Genomic DNA, 25,711 nt, shown 5'->3' with positions numbered 1-25,711 from the left:
TTTTTCAGGATGGTTCTATAGAGTTCGAAGAATTCATCAAAGCTCTATCAGTAACGTCCAGAGGAAATTTGGATGAGAAACTTCATTGTAAGTAAATGGTTAAGTTTTTTACTTTTTTCACATTTTTATAGATAGTGAAATATATAAATAATATACGCTGTGACGATATAGTTATTAAATATAAATAGTATATTATTTATTCTATAGGTACTGTTTAGGTCTATTTTACGCTTATGTATATTCAAAAATTATAAAATAATTTTCCGAAATGGAAATAAGTTTTAATCTATACTTTAACGAGTTACTCATTATTATTGAATGGAATTTATGCTTCGTTTAATTTGTGTTATTTATTACCAAACTATTTGCCTGGCATAAACTTCAAAGTTGTTTTTGAATATGCAAATCATCTATTTTCAATGCCACAAATAATGTACCTATAATATTTTCGTGAACAGAATAAGAATTCAATTCCATTATAAAATCACGAAATATTATGTGATGCAGAAACTGTCTTATAAGATTTTATAATATTTAACAGTATAATTTATACACATTAATAATAATAATATTATAATCCATCGGTTTCTGTACCCTGCAAGTGAATGTGTCAAAGTTACGTGGAATGGTGTAATATAATATCGTGCGAATAATATAATCTGACACACAATAAGATGACCGTTGAGGGAAGAAAATGGAAGGTAGGTTTTAGTGGTCACGTTCAGTTTTGAGTGACGTGTTTTTTTTTTCTTTAAGAATTTTCATTATACCTTCTGTGCGTGTGAGCTTAGAACAGGTTGTAACATGTTTGTAATCTTTTAATGGGCTTTAATTGGAGTATCGTGCAATTTAATAATTTCACAGTTCAAAACAGAAATGAACTGATTGTTGTATATAAACTTGTGTAATGTGTATCACATTATCTGTATGTAACCAAGTTTATACATTGACACGACATTATCACTCATTTAGTAATGGTTAACGCCTTCATATTATTATAAGTAGCTATATGGTTGTTATCTGAATAAAAGTATTCTTATAGACCATAATATACGATTGTGCGATAAAAATTTGTAGCTATATGAAGTGTGAGTTCACATTATATTTTGTGAAAGGTAATCATTATTTATTATTTTTTTCACAAACGTCATACTGTTTTGGATATAGCCTGCAGTGCAATCGTCATTTGTGCGAAAAAGCCATTAATTAGATGTTATGTTGTCGCTCAATAATATCTGTAATATGTTATGTACGAATGACATTAACTGCTTGTCGAAAATCACCAGAGAGTATTTTAAATATGGTGTGTTGGAAAAGTTAAATAAAATAGTCACATCGATATTTCATTTGCCAGTGGTATAATTATATGGTCGTATTAGGAAATCAATTCCAAGTCACAACCTAATGTATAAGTAGATCATATAACGGGGTTGGCTGGTATACAAAATAAGAAAGTATTGCCAATTATTTAAGTTTGATCAGTGAATCTTTTATAAGGATGTATGTATTTTTTTTTTTTTTTTTTTTATATATATTTACATACACAGTTTATACTTATAATATCATCGACGAAGTACCTACACGTAATATATAAAATAAAGTAATATAGCTCCAACGTGTATATTATTAAACACGCCATCTCAATAGAAGAAAATTGTATACCTTTCGAATTGTATGCTAAATTACGAAAGTTTAATTTGTGTAAACCGTAATTTTGTAAGTAACAAATATATACACAGACTCGGTGAAAAGTTTTCGAGTTTGAATACGTGCATTGTATGCTATACCATTTTTCCATTTCCATTTTGTTTTATTTACATATTAAATAAAATATTATTTTATTTTATTCGTTTTGAATATTTTAAATGAAAATGTGATGGTAAAATATGAATAAAAACATTTTAACTATAGAAAATTAAAAATATACAATTTTTTGCCACTATTTTTTACAATATTTTATTTTAACAGTATATATATATATATAGTATAATATACTAGATACTATTGTATGAACACGAATAATATAATAATATTTTTAAGAATACTGAGATCTATATTGGTCGTAATTTGTTATCTATACATATAAGATACCTGTAATAATATGATACATTAAACAAATATAAAATACCAACGATATAATTGTATGTACGTAATTTTACGTAATTCTTCAACGTTATTGAATTTTCGTACACTTTCAATAGAAAAATATTTAAATTCATAAACCCCTTAAACCGTCATTAAAATGAAAGTTATTTTATAAAAATGTTTGTTCATTTAAACAGTTTTCATGCTTTTCTTACTTAGTTTAATTTCTAATACTAATTTCACATTTTCCCTTGATCACAATTCAAATATCAATAATTATAATAAAAACCAAATAAATTGATTTTAAGAAAAATAAATTATAACAATGCATTGTTATAATAAAACAAAAATAATTTTTTTTAAAACATTTGTTTTAATTGAAAAAGTTTTAAGTTATAGTATTTTTAATTTTATACTCATTTAAGATAATGTTATATAAATATATTTAATGAAATTAAAATATCAAAAACTTTCCAGGATAATCAGTTTGTTTAATGTTGTATAGTTATGCACCTTATTCAATATTAGTTATAATTTATGATAAAATTAAAAAAAATTTAATCGTATTCTAAATTTATTTTACTAAAAATTACTTTAAACTGTACACGATTAAAATTAAAATGTTTAGGTATTTTATGCTTTATATTTGTCAGTACTAAAATGATTCGTGACCAACAGGTAACAAGGACAAAGTGTCTCTGACATTTGACGACAGTGATCGATGTTTAAGGGTCTGTTGGATGGTTACAAATTAATTCACTACAACTCATTTTTTTTTTATGTTTTACTGAAATGAAAAAAAATAACAAAAACAAAACATTAGCCGTTTCTTTTATTTTTCTTGAAACTAGGAATAAAATTATCATTCTATACGATATTCTCCTTTCAAGGTCGTGTTAACTCTAAATTTAAATATGTCTTGATTAAAAACGATTTTTACTGGGTTTACATATTATTGATAATCTAATATTATAATGCTCATCCAATTGATAATATACTAATACACAAACACGCAGGGATGCCCTCAATGAAATAGCTCACTGAGTGTAAAATACTTTTAGTATAAATATAACCTGTGAAGAACTATGTCAAACAGATGTACTGTACAATAATTAATGAAATGAGATTCTTGTTTCATAACTTTAAATCAGTTTATTAAACTCTGTTATGTTTAAAAAATAAATCTCTTTGTTTGGTTAGTAAATGTTTTTATTATATCAGTAATTAAATACACGCATTTATGTGATGTGAATAGAATATTATTATGCGCTTTTAGATATTTAATTATGATTAGATATGCCTTTGTCTAAACTATTATTTAAGTGCTTTTCAAGTTGGAATTGTCGGTACTATTGTTAAATTATTTGTAAAATGTATCAGCAAGCAGTTACTTCCTGTTATCATCATGTCAAACTTAATTTTACAAAATAATTCTTTAAAATGATCCAGTCTCCTATAAACTACTTTTGGGAAAACCGGTGTTAGGAAACTATCATGTGTCAGTTTGGTTAAAAATGATTTTAAATATTCTCTAGTAATTATTTTGACGCATATAAAGTTACTTATTTTTAATAATCTTTAGTATATCTAATTGAATATTACACAGGGTCAAACGTACTTACGTTTATTCGTTTTCAAACTACAATAAAATAAAAAAATCAATTTCGCTAAAATTAGTAATGCACAAAAATGTACGTTTTCCTATATTTTTTTTTCACAATTATTTAAAGAAGTTTGTGAAATTTTTAATTTTTATCTTTCAAAATTAGGTATCAATTAGATTTTCTTTCCTATAACTCGTGTATACACACACACAAAGTAACATAATATCCATATAAAACCAAAACAGTTCATCTAACCTCGTTTAGAATCTAAAATATATTTAGACTTGTAAAAAAACCTGGTAGTCTGGTTTACTTAACTGGTTTCTTAAAATAAATTCTTTAAAAAATCCTTGAAATGGTAGAATAAATTTAATGATCACAAAAATATCGATCTCCTAATAAACCTACAGATATTTATCGCCTTATATTGTTTAAAAATATTTCCCGCCATATTCTATAAAAAAGCGTTTATAATATTCTATTGGTAGAAAAAAGGTTTTCTGGTAATATTAAAAAAATCTTAAAACAATTTGTAATCGGTTCTATAAAATCATTAATTATGATTAATAAAAATCGAACAATAACAACAGGTATTGAGTATATGAGTTGGTGTAATAACATTAAATATTATTTAATTACCCATTAATTAACTTTAACGTATAATTTTCATAATACCATAATATTATTAATATCAAGTCCTTCGTCTTACTATTGATGTACAAAATATACAATTTAAATGTCTGCATATCATACGTGGTCTGTATCGTCAAAATAATAATGCATATTAAATAATATACAGAACATTCAACTCGTTGTGAATAATAATAATTAGGTTTGAAGAAAACGAAATTTTCAATCAGCAATACATGTTTTACTATAATTTTATGTGTTTTTCAGTTGTCCACGAAGAGTCAAAAAATAAAATTTTTTTAATTAATAAAAATTATATCAACACGTGGCTGGTAATTTGTTCTCTCTCTCTCTCGTGTGCCCATCAACATTCTTTTTTTTTATTTATTTGGTAATATTATAATTAAGGACGAGTTCTCGTGAAACGCCGCGAACGGACGGACTTCACGCTTTGACCATCTACATAATATATTATTTTAATTTTTAACAAAAGGAAAGGCCAATGTGCGACGACTTTCGGGTCGTGTGTATACATTATAGTATAGTATAGGTTATTATATTATTACATTAAACGTATATATAGCAGGCCGGGTTTTTCGTACGAAATCGTCCTAATACACAGCGGCTGTTCTGGCCGGGTAGATCCCTATTCGGCGAATTTGCATATTCAAATTTCGTATAATGTGTAACCCGAGAACGAACTGTGGCGTGTAAAATATATAAGAATGTAATATATTTTGTGCGCCTATGAATGTGAACTAAATCGCTGGGATTACGTCCCATACGGAGTTACTATATCACGCGAAGGTGGGATATACGACATAATTACATCGAAACAATGAAATGCATGTCGATGCACATAACGGCTTCGACCGGTAGTTCATTAATTTATACTATGGGAAACGGTTTAACGAAAAATAACCCGATATTGCCGATACTATAGGTCTGAGTAAATGCATTTTTCATTTCGATTTTTATATTTTCAACAGCCGTGATGGAATAAAAATATTTAATACGATCACTGCATTATATGATTAATTATTAAAACCTGCAGTGACGTGGTGAAATATTTTCCGATGGTTTCGACTTATAATATAGGTATTATATTTACACAGCAACACGTTGGAAAGCTTATACGAGTACTTTTTATATTTTAAAACAGTTATTTGTTATCCATCATCTAAAAAAAATAATGAGTATTTCTAATCTCTTAAAATATAAGATAGTTACATTTTTTTCAAAGGTAACGCTATTTCATAATTATAAATTGTAGTTATCATTAATTTAAATACATTATTATGTAATACATTTTACAAAATCTGTAATATTAGCTGTCACCCACGTGCTCCACCCCCGCGGATAGTTTTTTTTTTGCAAATTTTGAGGTTGTTTTTTGTCTTATATTTTATTATTTCGGTCATAAAATGTTACAATAGTTTACATATACCTTATACTTACGTAAAATAATAATAATTTAAGGTGTTTTTAAATAATTCTCATAAATATATAAGTTACTAAATAACATGTGTTAAAAAATAAAAATTGCTAAGTATATAGCTATGTTCCATGAAAATTAAATTGTCAAGGAGCAGACCCAAAACGTTTAAAATCTTAATAAATGAGAACTTAGTTCACGTTCAAATTCATTTCTTAAAAATTGAACTCGTTAATGTGAAGTTAGCATAATATGAACGCGTTCGTATGAACTCGTTCTTTCTCATCACTGATACTTATAGATAATAAAAACAATTTTTTTCTCACATAAGTATCATTATTCTTACATCTGGGAAATATATTATATAATAATATTATAACGTCGTTAATGAATAACAATAATAGTGATTATTAAACAACATTGCGCATAACATTCTGTGAGATTTCGCATCATACAGCCAATCAGTGGGTTACTGACTTTATACAACTTTTTTATTGGTTATTATAATTATTGAATGCGTTTAACCTATCTTAACCACGTCTTAAGTTTCATGATGAAGTACGGCAGTCGTAGTTAGAACGCAGTGATCTATACTTCAAACTCAGCAGGACCGTTCAAATCACCGATCCGTTGTCAATCTCATTTACTTCGACAATAATAATTGATTCATCATCGATTTTACACATTTTGAGGTGGGTCGTGGGCTATTGCTCAACTAGGTACGCTTTAAACAATTATTTTAGTATATTATAAAATTCTACAAGAGAGACACAAAACTTATTTTGTGTAACTTATTATGTTCCCTTTTTGAAATGAATGAAATAAAGATACACATACTGTTAAAAAATAACATATTAAATAAATAAATAATAATAAATAACATATTTCTGTGAAAATTCGAAAATGTCAAAATATTAGACATGTTTCCTAACAAAAATGGTACTGAAGCCTCCAGAAAAATGTCAAACATAACAGTAAAATATTTGATGATGATACATTGAATGGTGTGAATTTGGATGCGTAACAAAAAATCGAGATTTGCTTTTTAAGTATAGATAATATACCTATTTTATATTTAAAGTCATTAATATTGCCTATACTTAAATCCTTAAATTTGACGAAGTTCAAATTAATACTTACATACTACCACAAATAATATTTACATAAACGTCTTAATATTGATTTTTTACTGGCATTTTCAAAAGGTAATTCAGAAGTCAATTTTATCGCAGTTTTAAGAAAAATAAAAAAATTTAAATGCCAACTGAAAGTAATTAACTTTTAGACATAAAATCCGTATAAAAAATTATATGTAACATTTTACTGTACATCGAATCTCTATTTTTGATACGTCAAGTATACTGCGTGATATTTTTTATAAAGTTTCTTATATTTTCTTTTTTTTTATCATTAAATACTGTACATTTTTGTTAAAACGACATTTAAAATAAGTGTACGAGTTGATTTTTAAAGGTTGTTATCTTTAATTTACACACATTTTAAAACCTTAATTATTAATCTAAAAGCATATACATCTAATTTGAGTCAACATGTTTATGTACCGTTTTTTTACTGAACTATTAATAATAGTTAATTGAAGTTTATTCATAATCACGATTTACAATATTATCTTTCGTCGCCGTGGAGACATTTTAAAATCGTGGCACTTATTTTTAGTGTTAAGTGTATATATCTAAACCACTGTTATCATTAATAGCAGTTGTTTTCTGTTTTTTTTTTTTTTCAATAATATTACCAAATATTTTTATGCCTACTTTTTATGTAAATTGAACAATATAAATATAATCAGTCACATATAATTGATTGGTTTATAACATGCATGATAGTATTATGTTATATTGCATATTATAATATGTGAACTATCTAATAATTAAATTAAGTAAATTAGTTTTTTTTTTAAAATTAATATTACAAGAATATGAATTGTACTAAAGCGTCATCCCTTATTACTCATCTGTACAACAAAATCTTTCATAAAATTGAAAAAATTCACAGGTTTTTATAGCAATCTCAAAACCTTATGTTTTTATACATAATAATGGAATATTATAATTACAGATATATTTTTGTTTTTCAAACAATATCCACGTATTTGTATTATTATATTTAATAAATACGGTTTTTTTAACATTAAATCTATCAACTATTTACTACGACACTATGTGAAATAAATTATAATTAATTATCAGTAATAATATTGCCCTTTAATGATATTTATTAACTCTAATTCTTGACTAAAATATCTTTAATTTTATTATATTTCTTGCGTCGAATTATTTAAATTTGTTAATATATTTTTTTTTAAATTGAAGTTTTTCTATACAATTTTTTAAATTAATATTTTTTTCATGTATATTATTTAATTTTATTAGTAATACAAAAACGTTATGGTTTGCAGATACTAAGTTTTAGATTTTTAACAAAAAAAAAATATTAAAATATTCGTGTTTATTGTACATTATAAATAGTATGGAAAAAAGACTAAAATTAAATTATAACAATAAAAAAAAACATGTAAACTGCTTAGCTGCATATTTTTAGATTTATATGTTATTTTTGTAATTAAATTTATAATGGGTCATTAACGTGAGTATTAAAGTACGTTAAATTATTAATACATGTTTAATTTAAAAAATATTTCTTATAATTTATAAGATCTCAGTATATTAAGTATTAGATTTATGAAAACACTAATTTTAGTTATTTACATTACTAAAAAAATATTAACTATAGTGAAAATATTATACAAAAGCATATTATAATATTTATACGCACCAAACTATACAATATACTAATAATATATACCTTAAATTTTTTTGTTCGTCAAGTAAGAAGCAAATTTAATTTTCCTTATTTATTATTTTATACACACAATGATAAATATTAAGTATACATATTTTAGTATTAATATTTTTTTAGTATAGTTTTTGTATTGTTATTCACAAAAATTAATACAGTTTTCTGTTTCGCTATTAAAATTTATGCTTAAAGACGTCACCAAAGTTTGTAAAACTTTAAATTTAAATAAATCTGTAATCCTTTTTAACAATATATAATACATAAAGATTAATTAAAAATTGAACTAAGGACGATTACCTGTAGAGCTCGAAAATTATCTATTTAATTTAATTCAACGTGATAATAAAATATCTCGAATATCTTTGAATCTCGTGATTCAAAAATTTAAATATCAATATTCTACAAAACCAGCCGAGTACAATGATGTAAAATCTTTTTCATTACACAAATATGTTGGATATTTGTCGTTGTTGTATTATATTCAAATATTTTACACGTATAGATAGATGTAATAGTGCGTGCAGATGATTGTATAATATTATATTATGTATTTAACAATAATGCATTTGAAGGTGAACCGAGGAGATTAAAATAGTTTAGTATATTGATATCTTTAGAATTCTTACTACCTATAAATATGTACAAAAAAATCAAAGTCTAACTCGTTTGTATGTGGAAATCGGGTGAATCATCTAAATACTCGACTGATATTATAAAGAGTAATACATTAATATATTCTATATAACACATTACAATGCATTTTTTTTGTATCCTAGTTATATTTTCTCATGTTTATTTATTTATTTTTTTTTTGTACTCACCTCTAAAGTACTTGACTATGATTATGATAATATAATAAATTGCATCGGTACCGATGTTTATAATACGTGAATTATAAAGTTTGCAATTTCTTCTCTATTGCCTGCAGTGATCGGATTGTATAATATACCGTTTTGCTCAATAGCCGTCGGCTTTTAATAGTTATACAAGAGATAATGTTATATATTATCATGTCATGCATACGACGCGTCATCGTTTACTTAACGGAAGTTTAGTATGCCCGTCGTCGAAATAACGACCAGCGTTGCTGTGGCTGATCGAAAATCCATCCCTGAATATTACTCTGCGTCGTCAATGAGGTAAGGAGGGGGTTTGTTGCTCGTGGGAGGTGTAGCTGATGGTGGTGGTGGTCACCCTTAATATTATTGTTGCTATTACGACAACCTAACCCAAGTGTAATAATATATTATATATTATGCCATCATCGCCATCAAATGCCACCGAATGATTGATTGCTGTTTATGCGCAAATGGAAAATCCTACTTATAATATGTACCTATATTATATACATTCTATACATTATTTTTAATAATATATGTACACGTACCGGAGATTTTTGCGAATCAATGAGGCAGTTATTATGGAATTGTGTATAATATTGCCAAAGGTACATGAAAGTGGCGAAGGCACATTGTAATTTATATTTCTGTAACAGCATTTTATAACGTATCGATAGGAAGCATGTGCCTGGGACGGTGTAATAGCCAATAGGTGGTCAATTGTCGTTGTCGTTCACATCTATTCGATTATTAATAATTATAGTTATTGTTTTTGTATAATTCGATGGTTAACTTATGCATTATTTATATTAACTGTGCATGACGAAGTAAATTGGTCACGAACCTTGATACAACTGTACAGTGTATATTGGATGTCATTCCTAGTGCAGTTACTCTAGTTTATTTGAATATTCGATGATAATCTGCAGCTACTCAATTAACCTTACAATATTGCTGTTAATATTATTATTATTTCCATTAGATTATATTCGGAATACAAAATAATAAATATTAATTGTATAATGATATGTTTTTTTAAATGCATAACTCGGAAGACAGCTATTTTATACTAGAAAATATTATTTGATTTTTAACTTGAGTATGTTTTCTGGTAGAAAAGTGAAAATTTCAAATATTTCTTTTTAATAGTTGAGGAAAACAGAAAATTTAGTGAGTTTAAAAAAAAAATAATTTTTTCTTGAATTGCAAAACTAACCATTTTAGCGGAGTTGAGGTAATGCCTTTTAGTAAGTTATTATTTATATCAATTGTAATTTTTACTAAGGAAATTATGTCATAAGGTCATATTCTTTTAAATATAAAAAAAATGTTATTAACACGAAAATATGGAACGGATATATGAAAATCACTGTGTATTATAATACAACCTCGTCTATAAAAATTATTATTTACAATTGACTTTTATACAAAACGAAAAATCGTTTATATACAGTTATCCGTACTAACATCACTTCCATCAACACAAATTCTACCAGATGTTCAACGCGGAAGGTACCTTTAAGAGTGCAGACTTAAACGCATCTATTGATCGTGCGTATAATATTTTAGACAGCATTCGTCAATTTTTGTCATTTTATTATGTTCCATTACATTGTTCGATGAGATGGATTAAAGATGGAGGCGTGACAGCTAGTCGTCGGCGTATGTCTATAACACAACTTGGCGAGAAAAGTTTCCTTTTTAACTTCACATTATCCACCGCCGCCGCCACTGTCTACTATTATAGCTGTACACGTAATACTACATTGGCCGAGAATACAAATCGACAGATTAATTTACGCAACGAAATTTTATGGCGGTCACGAATCGTTCATTTTTTGCTCCTCTCAATCATAGTTTTATTTTTTTTTTATATCATATTTATTTTCTTTCGATTTTCCACTCAAACAATATGTAGGTACATAACTATATTATTTTATTTTTGTGATTCACCGTATATGAACATCATTCCTGATTGTTCTTACTGCAGAGTTTTATACATACTGCAGTGCGGTGGTGAAAACAATGTGCAATATAATAATGAATTGTATGATTCGATTATGCATTATTACTTCGTGTCATCGTTGTGTAAAATACTGTAATTTAACAGTACATTTTAACAACTGTGCGTTAAATAGAATTTCGAATTAGTTTAAATGGTTTGCGTTTGTTAATTATTTTGTATACGTAGATTATTTCAAACGACAATACCATACATGGGTTTAATTTAACAGGCGTTTATGATTTATATAAATTAAAATTGGTTGGATGTACAATCTGTAATAATAATGCAAGTGGCGGAAATTATATTATTTTATGTTGGAGATGGATTTTTTTGTTTATTTTGTTTAACCTTAAACAAGTATAACTATTTACATTGGATATTAAACTTCACTGTTAGTTGAACTGGATGGTTTATATTATGTTGAAGTTTGTAATAAAACTTAATAAAATAATAACTATTAATTAAATAGTATAAAGTTTTGTTAATAAATCTGAAAAAAATATTAATTTTAGTGTTTTAAATATAATTTATTTTAAATTATTTTAAAATTGAATTGGATTAAATGTATTTATTTACTCAATAATTGTCGTTAACATATCAATAATATGAAAAAACAACTTTAATTAATTACTTATATTTATAAACATTTGGATAAAATTATAAGAGATTTAGAATTTAAAGGTATGTTGTAGATTGTCAAAATATTAAGCTGTAGTTGTGTTCTCAGAATTTTGCAAATTAAAACTTAGTACCGTAATAAATTTGTGTTAATTATAAATTATTATTGTAATATTTTATAATATAATTATACACGTATACTTAGTACTACAATATATAGTAGATTTTTTTATGTTGGTGTGTTAGTTGCATATAATATAATAATGTAGTGATATGATTATTTTTATACTTTATATTATTACAATATAACTGTGTTATTAAACCATCTAATTTCATTCTTCTGGCTATATTTTTAAAAATAATTTGTTTATTTAAAATAGATATTCAGGATAATTTTTTTAATGTAAAACGCTCATTATTTTAACAACAATTTGAGTTTTTAAAAATATATTTATTTTTAAACAAGTAATTTAATCATTAAAAATAAAAATATTTTAAATTTCCGAGTAAAGTAAAGAATGAATGTATTAACTTTATAATGTGTTTTAATTCTTTTTTCTTAGAAACAATTTAAAGTTGATAAATTGTTTTGATCTTCAACTTTCTATGTGGTTTCTGCTGTTTCTTCAGGTAATAAACCTTAAGACTTTAATCTTTAGGTCAGAATCTAGTTAGTACTTTTGAGAGGTTCAATTCGAAAATTTACAATATTTTTAAAAATAACTAAGAAAAAAATAAATAGGAAACAAAGAAAATGTTTGCACAGAACTAGTTTTCAACAAACTATCAAGGTTAACAACAATTTACAAATTATATTTTGTGTTTTTATTGTAATTAAAAAATATATTACCATTGAGACTTAAAATATTTGATATACATAATATATTAACATCAGCCTTTAAAAGATATGATAACACTTTGAGTATCAGGTTGGTACATTAAAGTTAGTTGTCTAGGAGCGCGGTGATTTTTAACTCTTTATGTTATTTTTATACCCTCCTTTAAGACATGAGAAGTAACGGGAGGACAAGAGTGTAGTAAGACGACTGATGTGGACCACTCATCATACTCTATCACCTCGTAAGCGCTCCATTTTATGTCGTTTTTTTAGTCGTGTTATCCTAGTCCTTGAAGTAAATGTTTTGTCTAGTCGTTCTTATATACGTACATCTATGGATTTAGTAAACAATAAAATAAAATATCCTGTATAACTTTTATATGCTAAAAGTTTTAAATGATAAAATATTTAATCATATTGTATTTTTTAATATTAAAAATCGTATGTTTATTTATTTTAACATTTCTACTTATTTAGATTATTTTTTTAAAAATATACAGCAATAATTTAGAAACCACAAATTTAGAGTATCCGTTTCCGTTCAATTTCCAGTGTACAGGTCATCATAAATATTGTATTTTACATTTTAAGTTTTATAATTGTAAATAATCGTGAAGTTACCAACTTTTTTGTTATCATTGAACGAAATAAGTATGTGCACATTTATTATTCTTCTATTGTTTGTATCATACATCGTACATCGTTTATGGATAGAGCTTATACTTCGGTAATAATACACTAATATTTCTTAAAAATAATAATAATAAAAAAAAACGTAGTTTACAAATGATGCATTTTTTAGTTATATTGGTTGGTTGAGCTTATTTATTACGCTTTAAAAAAATAATATTACCAGTGTCACAACCACTTTTACCACCACAACTGCCACTCCAATAACTTTTGTTCACATACCTAGTAAAACTATATAACGAGGGTGCTTAATTTTGCATCATAAACATTTATACAATAGAAAATGGTTTTTTTACTTACGCTTGATTGCACTTGAGGTGGTTTTCCTGTTACGTATATTATAAATATTTAAAAGAACACAAACACTAAAACACTGCAGTAAAATATACATACACGCAAACTTCATAAAATAAAAATACCTATGTCTTTAATAACTTTTACATTTTTTTCTTTCCCCAAAAACACGACAGTTCCACATTTTATGAAATAAATCACGTTTACATCACCAATTCAATTGTAGGTGACATGCAATTAATCAATTAATAACAATATAACTACAAACAAATTTATTTAAATATTATCATTAGTCTTATTACTATGTAAAAATTATTTCTGAAAACTAAACGAAGGCGAAAATGTGCAAACGATTACAATACTATAATCAATTGTTTTTAATAATTCGAAATGTAAACTATAAAGCTTCCAGTGTTTATATTTAAAACCTAAACGTTAACCAAATAGAGTAAAACTAAACTTATAATTCAGAAGGTATACTGATATGCTAATATTAGGAACTCGTAACTCTAATTACAAGGTATCTTATTGTCCGAAGGGGTCGTAACCTTGCATTTAATGAAACTCGAAAACCTAATAAACTTACTATTCTAATTTCAACTAATATTGTTGCACACGCACAATGATAAGAATTATCATAAACAAATATCACGATGTGTTGAAGTATTCCAATAGATCAATATTATTGTATTTTACTGTATAACTATAAAAAGTTAATTCTTTTTTATTCGTATTCATTAATACAGTACATATTTATATGCATAACATATAAATCTCATATTCAAGAGTAAGTTATACAAAAGTATAACTGTGTAACATACTTTTCATACTAATCGGATTAGGTATATTAAATCTAAATATCAGTGAGTAGAGTAGTTTTTTAGTTATTGAACATTATAGGAACTTTAAAGTTTAAGGATAACATTCCTTTATTTAATAGCTTTGCATAAAATATAAAATAGATACAAATTCAATACGTCTTATTAAATAGATAATTTTATTATTTTAAATATTATAAAAAATTCAAGTATTTGAAAATATTATATTAATTAAATTAAATAATCCAAAAATCAAAATCCAAACATATTACTAAAAAAAAGAGATGGTGAGCTTGGCGAATCATTCTGTACATCAACATTATATCACAATGTTAGTACTCTTGTGTTTTTGGAATGTATCAAATATGTGGTTGATGATATATTAATATAAAAAACGAAAAAACATAAATTAAACCAACACGCTTTTGGTAGTTAAATCCATAAATTATTATTAAATGATTGATAATAATAAAAAAAATATAGCTTTGTTCCAAATATGTTAAAGTACATTATATTTTAAAAAACAATAAAACAATGAATTGTACAAATTAGGGGTAGAATTATTGTTGATGTGATATGACAACAGTTATGGACAATCAAACTAACTGTATTTTTTTTTTTTTTTTTTTGAAACGGAAATAAATTAGTTAAACTTGACAGTAGCCAACTTATTGTACTTTTGAATGTTTACAGCACTGTGTAAAATATTGAGTACGTTTAGTGTATTCATTCATTTGGCATCAATTGAAATATTTTTGTGATATCTTTATCCTATTGTGTAAGTCAATGTAGGTGTATGTAATTTGTGAAAATAAAAAATTAAATTTTTGTTACATATTATGAAAATTATTTTTGCTAATTTGCGTTGTATAAAATTAGATTACCGATTCTCAAACTGTGCTCCACGAAACTAATCTAGGAGCTCCTCGGAAACAACTGAATTAAATAGATACATATATTATTTTTAGTTAAATTGTTACAAGTTACATTTATATTGTATAAAGTTTGTATATTAGCAATTTATTGATCCATAATTATTTGAGTTGTAAAATTGGTATTTCAAGTTTTTGAGGCTCTGTGAATTTTTTTAGCATAACAAGGGCTTCACGAAAAAAAAAGTTTGAGAGTCGCTGAATTAGATAAAACAGTATATTTAGTCAAAATGTATAGGTTAAAGAGTTTAATGTTAGGCTATCAGATAATTTTATTTATTATCTCATTATCGCATTAACTATTTTATATTGGCTAAGAAGTAGGTACAGCTAATGTATTTATATGACATGTAGATTGTTTTTTTTATATGATGACTATAAAATAAAAATTAATCCGTCGAATTTGAATCTACTGAAACAACTAAGTGAAACGTCCATAAAATATATGATTGTTGGAAATTCTATAGTTTGATTTAAATTTTCGCCTATAGGAGCATTAATATGATCAATAACTTTATATAAATTCTCTGGAACATAAATTAAAGGGATCGATTTTTATTGCACTACTGGGTGAAAGTTATTTTGCCAAAGTTTTGCGTCTGTTCTCCTCTCAATTTTTCTCGTTAACGAGAAAACTGAAAAACGATATTTTCTCTTGCTTGACAAATATAATATAAGTCAATACAAACTTATTTTATTGTTTCATACAACCAAAACGCGTACTTCATAATTTTATATAATATGCTCACTTTGGAGTTTGAACGACGTAGGTACATGGTACCAGTTATTTTTTTAATTAATATACAAACAGAAAATATTTTGTTGTGTAATATTTATCATAATATAAGTAATATGCTGTACAATGGACTTTAAGTTTATTAACTATAGATATTTTTTGTATTGCTTTGTTTGAATGCATTAAGAGACTTCGAATTTTTCATTCAATGTATTTTATAGTTAAGTATAAAATCAAATTAAATAATAGTGCAATATATCATATGAGTATATAGTAGAATTCTATATTTAATGTACATTCATTTTGTATTTTGTAAGATTTATGATTTTTCTTTATGAATGTTTTTTTTTTTTTTTAACTAGTGTCTCATAGAAATGTTCTGTAATAATATGTCCTATTCGTTTACATGGCGTATATGTTACTGTTTTTATATTACATTATGGCCAACTCAAAGACATAAACATCTCATGAGACAAGTACCAAAACCCCGTATGATACACGCAATACTTGCACGCATCGTGCTGTTGCATGTTTCTAGTGATTCTAATATATTTCCAGTCATTTTAAAATTATACAATATTGTGATATGAATACACATCGTACTATTAATCTTGCTTGATTTATATCAAATGTTTGTCTCTAGAACAATGCAATTTGAATTATTTCGTCTACTTCTTTTTCTTTCCTAGTTTTAATCTTCGATATCGTTTTGTAAACGTTGATATTGTAATCTACTGCTGTAGCGAGTTCAGTTGTCTTGCAGTTCCCTACGTCACAACGTCCCAGCACCCTTATTTTATTAGTCGAATTTATTGTTCAAAGTTGCCGATCCCGAATTTTATTTATTGCGTTGTGTTTGCATTGTTTTGAATGTTAGCCAAAACGCCCTGAATAAATGATTGATATCGGTTATGTTATAGTAGGTTGTATTACAAGTCCATCGCCACTTAGTGGATTGATTCGACAGGAAAACTGTTAATAATGAATTGTGTACAAGTCCACTAATAGATTGTTAGTCATAATATAAATGTTCAAACATTGAAACATACTATTTTATAGATAAAAGTAGTCAAATATTATTATAAAATCTCTTTATTACTTACAGAATAATTTTAGATAACTAAACACCTCAACATATACTTAGAAGTACTGTTCTAACTGCTAAAACATTATTATTACAAAGTATAATTATCTGCTGATATACTATTCACAAGGTGAAAGCACACTGTTTACCCAGGACAATTATCACTGTTTTACATCTATCTCAGATTCTGGATACGACGGGTCTTTCATAAACTAATATTATATTTATTTTAATTAAGTGGTTATTTTCAAAATTTTAACTTATTACATGCATAATCTTAACTGTTATCATTTGGTTACTGCGTGTGTGTTATACTGAACTTATTTATTTTCCATAGGTATTATATTTAAAATTTAAAATTTAGTTTAATTTATCTATTTTTGTTATTAACAATAATGATTTTCATATTAAATATACTATTCTTGTAATAATTAAATAGATATTATTTGAATAACCGAAAAAATACTTTATCAAAAAATGACGTTTACTTCTTGCTGTAATATAAAATATAATATTGAATATATTTTATTATTTATTAGTATTTCATGTTTTTAAAAAAATTTAGCTATATTTATATACGTATTTTTCGTTAAAAATATGCCAATCTCTTTGGTATAGTTTAGTTATGACTTTATAAGAGGCAAATTTTTTCAGGGGGACGGGTTAGTTTCAATATTCAATGATATAAAAAATAGGTCATCAAGTCTTTATGAAGAATTATTACTCTGATGCCAATACATTGGTCAAGAATTTTTGGATTTTTAGATAAGAGAACTTGGTTATACGTTTATGGTAGTTAATAGTTATAGTATTAAGCATAAATATTATTTATATACTGTTTCAAACGACGTATTTATTTTTATCAGAGTATACATGATGCCAATTGGAAAAAGTTGTTTAATGTGCAGTTAAATTAAATTTTTTTCCGCTTGCGTATATATAGAAAGACAATAATAATAGTGTAATAATAAAAAAAAAACATAAATCAAATATAAATGTATTGTGGTGTTTTCATTGGGGTATTGTGTACTTTAATCCACGTCGAATATGTTTAACCTATAAATATGATCAAATTAAACTGAGCTAAAATCGTATACTACATACATTACAGTAGCATATACATGACATTTTCATAAATCATGCACTACGTTTGTAATGTTATTTACAATTTATGTATCGATTGGTTTTGTTCTTATACTAAACTTAGATGTTATGAAATTATACTGAAAATTATAATTCATACATAATATTATGATTCATAATATATGTACTGTGATGTACATTATATTGTTATACGAACATATTTCACTGTACGCTGGCAGTTGAGTGTAAAACCGAAACGTTTTGTATTTTCAACGTCTGAGTATTGTTGATGCAGTATTAAACAATTTGTATTTTACGTAATATAAACTTTATGACTATACAAATTTCACTGCATTGAAATTATTTTGTGTTATAGAGTTAAAACATTTCTTAGGTATCTAGATTTTAAATTTAAATAATAGATGAATTTTCAAACTTGTCACACAAATCGCTAATTCCCAGCTCGTGGTAATTACAAGTGTAGACAACTTTTATAAATTATGAATAAGTGGCAACTGCTCTATAAATCTGTCGAGTGTATGCAGAAAAACCTATCAACTCGGTTGTAAAATGTCGTAAATGTATTATTTGTATTTTCGTGTACTATTCAAGTATCCATTTATAAATATTTAACAATACATATTATGTATGATTTGGTGGAAATTGGATTCAAGAAAAATAAATAGTTAGTAAAGATAATTCGATGAATCGAATAATATGCTGAGTGTTGGGACCAATATCATACTAACAATGATGAAGTGAATATAAGTAATAAATATAAATTATATAACTATTAAATACTAATTTAATACAAATATTAGAATAATTTATTATGATAAAAAAAAAACATAGGTATAGGTAATTTTAATTAATTAATCAACCTAATATATTTTATATAGTTTTTGAGATATATATATTTTATATATTTTGAGATATAATTAATAGTAACAACTTTTAATTATCATAATTTAAAAAAATTAAAATAAAATATGGACAATAGTAAAAATTTCTTTTATGTAAAAGAGACAAATCTTATTGAAATGCAATTATGCAATTAAAATATTCTGTAGTGTATATTTTATACTTACGAGTACTGTGGCGTATAAACTGTATGATAATATTATGTTTTATTGATGTTTTCATTTTAAAGTGAGTTATAACTTATAGCTATGTAAAATATAAAAACTTTTAAATGCTCATAACTTATAACTTAACTTAAAATAAAAATAACAATAAAAACCTATGTAAATACGTGATGTCCTAGAAAAATTCTTACCTTTAAATTTGATAAGAGGTAAATTGTTTCCAATATTCTAGTAACAACTTAAAACAGATTCTGATGAACGCAAATTTGCTATGATGAACCTTTAATAAGACGGATAAAACATATGTGGGTATGATAACCCTTCTTAAGTATTTATACATTTCATACGTCAAATGTGACATAAAAAAAAAAAAAAAACTCATCGATAATAATTACATTATATTATCGATCAATCTATAAAGTTAATTGTTTAAAATGTCACAAAGTTTTTCATTTTGCATGATCGTAAGGACATAATTTTGTTGTGCCACATTATCTAGACATTTCAAAAAGAGACATTATTATTTTTTTTTTTTTTAAAATAAGTGAGTTTTTTCCACAGTTTTTTTTCCACAATACAGCTGATGCAGGTCCTTCTTTAATAGTCAAAGTTTTCCAAAAATGTCATTGGATGACTGAGATCTAATGGGGCGATCACTTCGCAAGTATCAAATAATAAAATTCAGACCACATAAGATATTATGTATCCCCGAATAATGTGTTCGATTTTTCAAAACGTTCATAATAAAAACACAGCATATCAGCAATAATGGCTTATACATATACGCCGTCATAAAATAGCAAACCGCTCAAAAACTATTGCAGTCTTAACAATTTTAGTGCTTAATGCGTAACTATATTTTAATACTATTATTTAGCATGACATATTTTAAGGGACAAAACATTATTATTTAGGTCAGCAAAACTTTTCAAGACAACGCTCATAAATATTATTTTAAAAGTATACATACCTACACCATAACATATTAGGTATAGAGTAATACATTTTGATTAATTGAAGAGTTTTAAGAACTATAATTGTTTGTACTAATAATGAAACTTTGAACGTTTTAAAATAGCCCAGTACTATAATACTTAAAAATCAGTTCTAGGTCACTTTTATGGTCGAGCATTAAAAGTGCGAAACACGAACACTTTGTGCGGTCGGGTAAAAATTAAGATTGCAGAACGCGGAACGCGGAACGCGGACACTTTATACTTTTATATAAATAAAGTATATACCTAGGCACATTTTAATACAAACAAGTCTGAAATCATGACTGATTTTTTAAAAATTTTATTTAGAATTAAGTTGAAATATTATTATTATTTTAACATAACTTTTGATAATATACCTAATATTAAATCAAAAAAAAAAAAAAAAACTTTGATTATTTTAATTAGTTAATAAGTATACTATATTTTATAACATTAGTAATTTCATTTTTAAATCATACATTTTAATGATTGTCTAAATATATACTTACTACTTAGGTACATAACTTGAATTTACAATATATACTTTATGTAGGTACATCATAGTACAAAGGGTCGCGTTTTTTACCCGACCGTATAAAGTGACAGTTTCTCTTAACAATCTATTTCGTGATTATACTACATACTCGATAGTCGGTATTTAAATTTTAAATATTTAGATACTCGGTACTCGATGCACTTGAATAAAATTAACCACAGGATTTTTAAGAATTATACTTACTTGGTATTGAATTAAATTAATAAAAATAATTTTAGTAAATGTAATAAATGTACTATAACAATATGTAGTATAATATGTATTACATATTATAATATACCTAATGTATGTAATAATAGTCAGGTTGAATTTAATTTATCTTGTACATTGTGTCGTTTGAAAACTAATAATTCCATTATTTAGTATTTAATATCTTGTTTACTTTAAAAAAAAAATTTTTCAAAAATTACATCTGATCATTTATTCCAAGTTGGATTATTGAAATATCCTGCCATGGAAAACATATCTGCGAGTGCTGAAGAGCACAAACTGGTATAAATCGAATAAACGACTTATTTTACTATGAGATAATTCTTAAGGATATGGAATGGGCGAGATACTCGAAAATCAGTATCACAGTACTGGATACTCGATACTTCAAATAATTGTATCGAGATACAAGATACATGATACAATTGTATCTAATATAGGGTGACCATATTTCAGAAAAAAAAAACAGGACACTTTTTTTCAATGAGTAAAATATAGGTATATTGATTGTCAAAACATGAAACAATATACAATATTTATATAATAATATATGTATTATAAATACTACGAAAAACGGACAATCCTGTTTAAAACAGGACGTATAGTCACCCTAATCTAATACCCAACCTTGTGTGATTGTACGTAGATAATTTTTAAATTTTAAATTTATTTAATTTGATTTATTATTAAAACAATATTCACTGTATGCATATTATTTTATATGTGAATAGTTAGCCAGTTAAAATGTTTTTTGTTAAGCTATGATTTATTCGTTAAACAATGATGTCAATTAATGTTTAAAAAAAAAAACCATAGTCTTCTAATATTGTCGTGACTATTATTAAGGATATTACACAGTACTACTATAATCTTTAGTACATAATATAATATACAAGCATACACACATACTGTATTAAAGTATACATAATTTATGTATTAATGCTGTACACACGCAAATTGCAGATAATTACAATATGGTGTTTAACCAATGTCATTAAAAAGTTTGTATTTAATCCGATTTTCTCGGTTGTTACGTTGGATTTCCAATCCGAGAGATCTAATTTTAAATCAGCCCCGCTGTTATAATACCTACCGTTCTATTTATTTATTATTACATCATAAACCTTTGCACACTCGATGAAATATACGAAATCCGTGTATTAAAGCATATTTTTATATTATGTGTAATGCGTACGTATACATTGTCTCGAAACTGTTTTTATGTCATTTCCGGAAATCTTAAATAAAAACCGGCGCAGTCTTCTGGCGGTCGGCGGGTAGTATTATTGTTTTTTTTCCGAGACGGTGCAGGGAGAACCGAGGAGCCCGGATGCTTACGATTCCAGTAAAATTGGCGCCAACTCATACGGCCACGAAGTGGGTAGACTCACACGGTCGTTACGATATATTATCTTACACGTCCTACTCGTCCCGCCACTATGATATACGCGTGCGTATTTATGTGTATATATTGTATATTACAATGTTACGATGTTCTTAGGCCCGGTCCCAAGACGTCGTATATCCGGTCGGCGGTTATAATCGTTCCTCGGACGGTTTTATCGGACCGCTCACTTAAAATCGACTAGTCCGTGAACGTTCCAGCCAAACAGTTCCATAACGAATCTTGTACAACCCATATGGTAATATTATATACGTTGTGGTTTTATCACTGCAAATATTATACAACGATATTACGCTACTGTACCGTTAAAACGCCAGTGGCCGTAGATGTCGTCAGAATGCGATGTTTTTGTATTTATCGGCCCGAGGTCAGGTCAAACGATACATTTTCCAGTGCCTTTTCGCGAATTCGCTTAAGCGACGTCGTATATTCGTTATTACGTGTTTGTACAGTATTATTATAATATAATATATCGTCGACGAAAATTCGCCCTCAAATATGCGTTTGTCGTCGCTCATCATTGCGCACGGCATCACCTCTTATGCGCGTGCCGAAACTATATAATACAGTACATTTCATATTCCGAAAATATCGTACTTACGCGTAGATGACATAATAATATTATAATATTGTAATGCGTCTGCTACCACGACCGACCACATTGATCCCACGATTTCGTACAACATAATAATGCCGTCCGCGCATGAAACACGGTGCTTACCGTTTTGATTGTAATCATTAAATTGTCCGACTACATTAGTATACACTATCATAAAATTAGTAGCCCAGCCATAACAAACACAACAATAATATATCTAACGAATTGTTTGGACTTTATTTTCGATAACATAAAGTTGTGCCGTTAGAGTATAATTGGCAGTATACGAGTTGTAAAATCTCTTCTGACAAAAATAAAGTCCATCAAAGTCTAGGAGTAATCCAAAAGTGTCCAACAAGTTACCAACAAATTTGTAGAATATATTTCACATGTTCCCATTACGGTCGTGCCGTTAACTATTAAATTTATGAGGGTTTAGTATATGCGTACCTATAATATGTATGATTATTAAAATATGGGTTTGATATGCTTTGGTAGGTATGTTGACTCCGTAGCCGTGTAGAGTAAACGCGTATAATTTAATTTGTTCGTCAAACAGTAATATTGTTTATAACAATTTTATAATTTGTTATATTATGTTTGTTTCAAAGTTTTAAATACTTATATTGAAAATCATCGTTATATTATACAATATAGTGCATATTAAATCAGCTAATCCCGTATAACTTTAATTCATGAACATAGTTTTTCTGATAATACAACGTTTTATTATTAAGATTTTTCTGACTTATAAGTTACACTAATATTTATGAATTTAACGTCAGTTGCTTTCGTTTAATTATGTAAATATACTCGATATTCCGGGAAACAAATTTGTTTAAGAATTTAAACTTAAATTAACAGACCTGAAGTAAAATATTAAAATATTTATAAAGCTGAAAATATATAAGTTAATAATAAACATTAACTATTAAGTCAAAAAGTTATGGTCAACATAAATTATTAACTTGGTTATGGTGGAACAAAAAATAAATTTAAATTAAAATATCATCTCGATTAACTACGAGGAATAGTTATAGAGTCATCATAATATGGAACCAGATAAATGATATGATAAGCATTTTACATTTAAAAAAATATATATATTATTATGTTTTTAAATAAAAAAAATATCATTTTACAAATCGTGTCACGTACTATTTGCACACATACGCAACAAAAAAAAAGGTTCAATTCCCAATTTCCAGAAGGTATAATATAATTATACGCGTACTACCATGGATATAATATTATAACGTTGAAAATCCTTAGCAATATTCCAGTTATATTATTCTCGAAATTAAAAGTTTTGCTGCTTAATTCACTACAATAATAGTATCGGTTTTCTATTTCTCTATTATAGTATTTAATAATAATTATTAATTACGAAACCGAGAAAACCAAATGATAATATTATTATTATACAAAATTAATATTCAATAGATTTATTATTAAAAAACATTTTTATATATTTTGTGAAATACCTAAATATTTTGTTGATATTTCATAATGATAAACGCGCCTTTCTTTTGACGTATGATTTACTTTCAATACGGTTAAACATACACGCGTACAGCTGCAATGTATTACCAATTCGTTGTAAACTTTTGGAACACTAATCTTTTTTTTTTTTTATATTACTAAAAGATGAAATTGAGTTTTTCTAAATTTCAAAATGTAACGAAAATAAAGTGAAAACAACGGTACAAGTTCTATTCAATAACGAACGCCGACATTTGTTAAATTGTATTAACGTCGTTCGCCATAAATATTAATAATCCGACTGTTGAGATTTTAGTTTTTTTTATGTAAATATAATATGTACTATACATATTATACTTAATTTTTTTCCCTATAGCTGTTCAATGATGCGTGTACGATTTTGTTTTATGAATACGAAGTTTTTTTTTCGACTAAACAGAATAGATGCACAAATATACGATACATATGTTGGAAAACGAAATAATTAATATTAATCCATAAATTTAAATAGCTTAATCACTAAACATTTTATGTGTAACCATTAGTCGTCGAGCCTCTGCTCCGTGATAATTGCTTCATTTAATATTAACGGTTCAAGAGTTGGCTTTATTTATAAACCATGTCAGTGGAGACTATGGATCACAATTTTATTTTTTCGTCTTACTCAAAAAGCAAATATTGATTATAAATAAATAAGATGGCTTAAGCAAATTTCGTTATATATTTTTATTTTTTTTTTTGCGCGCTCCAAATGCATCCGAACTATATCACAGCGTGCCATGTTTGCGTCATTGTGCATGAGTGTGAGACTTGCTTAGTTTTTATATTATGTAACTCGTCGGTATAATACAGCACATTATGAGATGCTCGAATGCAGCTGCAGTAAT

General features: G+C 26.2%; 1 protein-coding gene across 2 annotated transcripts in view; it reads left to right on the top strand.

The window, feature by feature from the left end:
- The window catches only part of LOC114129186 (frequenin-1), a 120,218-nt gene that overhangs the window by 56,293 nt on the left and 38,214 nt on the right, over window positions 1-25,711 (top strand). For both annotated transcript variants that reach the window (XM_050197388.1, XM_050197387.1), the window contains exon 6: window positions 9-87. In XM_050197388.1, the coding sequence (XP_050053345.1) occupies window positions 9-87 (79 nt within the window). The remainder of the gene's footprint in view (window positions 1-8; window positions 88-25,711) is intronic.

This window comes from Aphis gossypii, chromosome 1, assembly GCF_020184175.1.
Source record: "Aphis gossypii isolate Hap1 chromosome 1, ASM2018417v2, whole genome shotgun sequence".
Classification (NCBI taxonomy): domain Eukaryota; kingdom Metazoa; phylum Arthropoda; class Insecta; order Hemiptera; family Aphididae; genus Aphis; species Aphis gossypii.
This window is presented reverse-complemented; position numbering and strand designations above follow the sequence as displayed.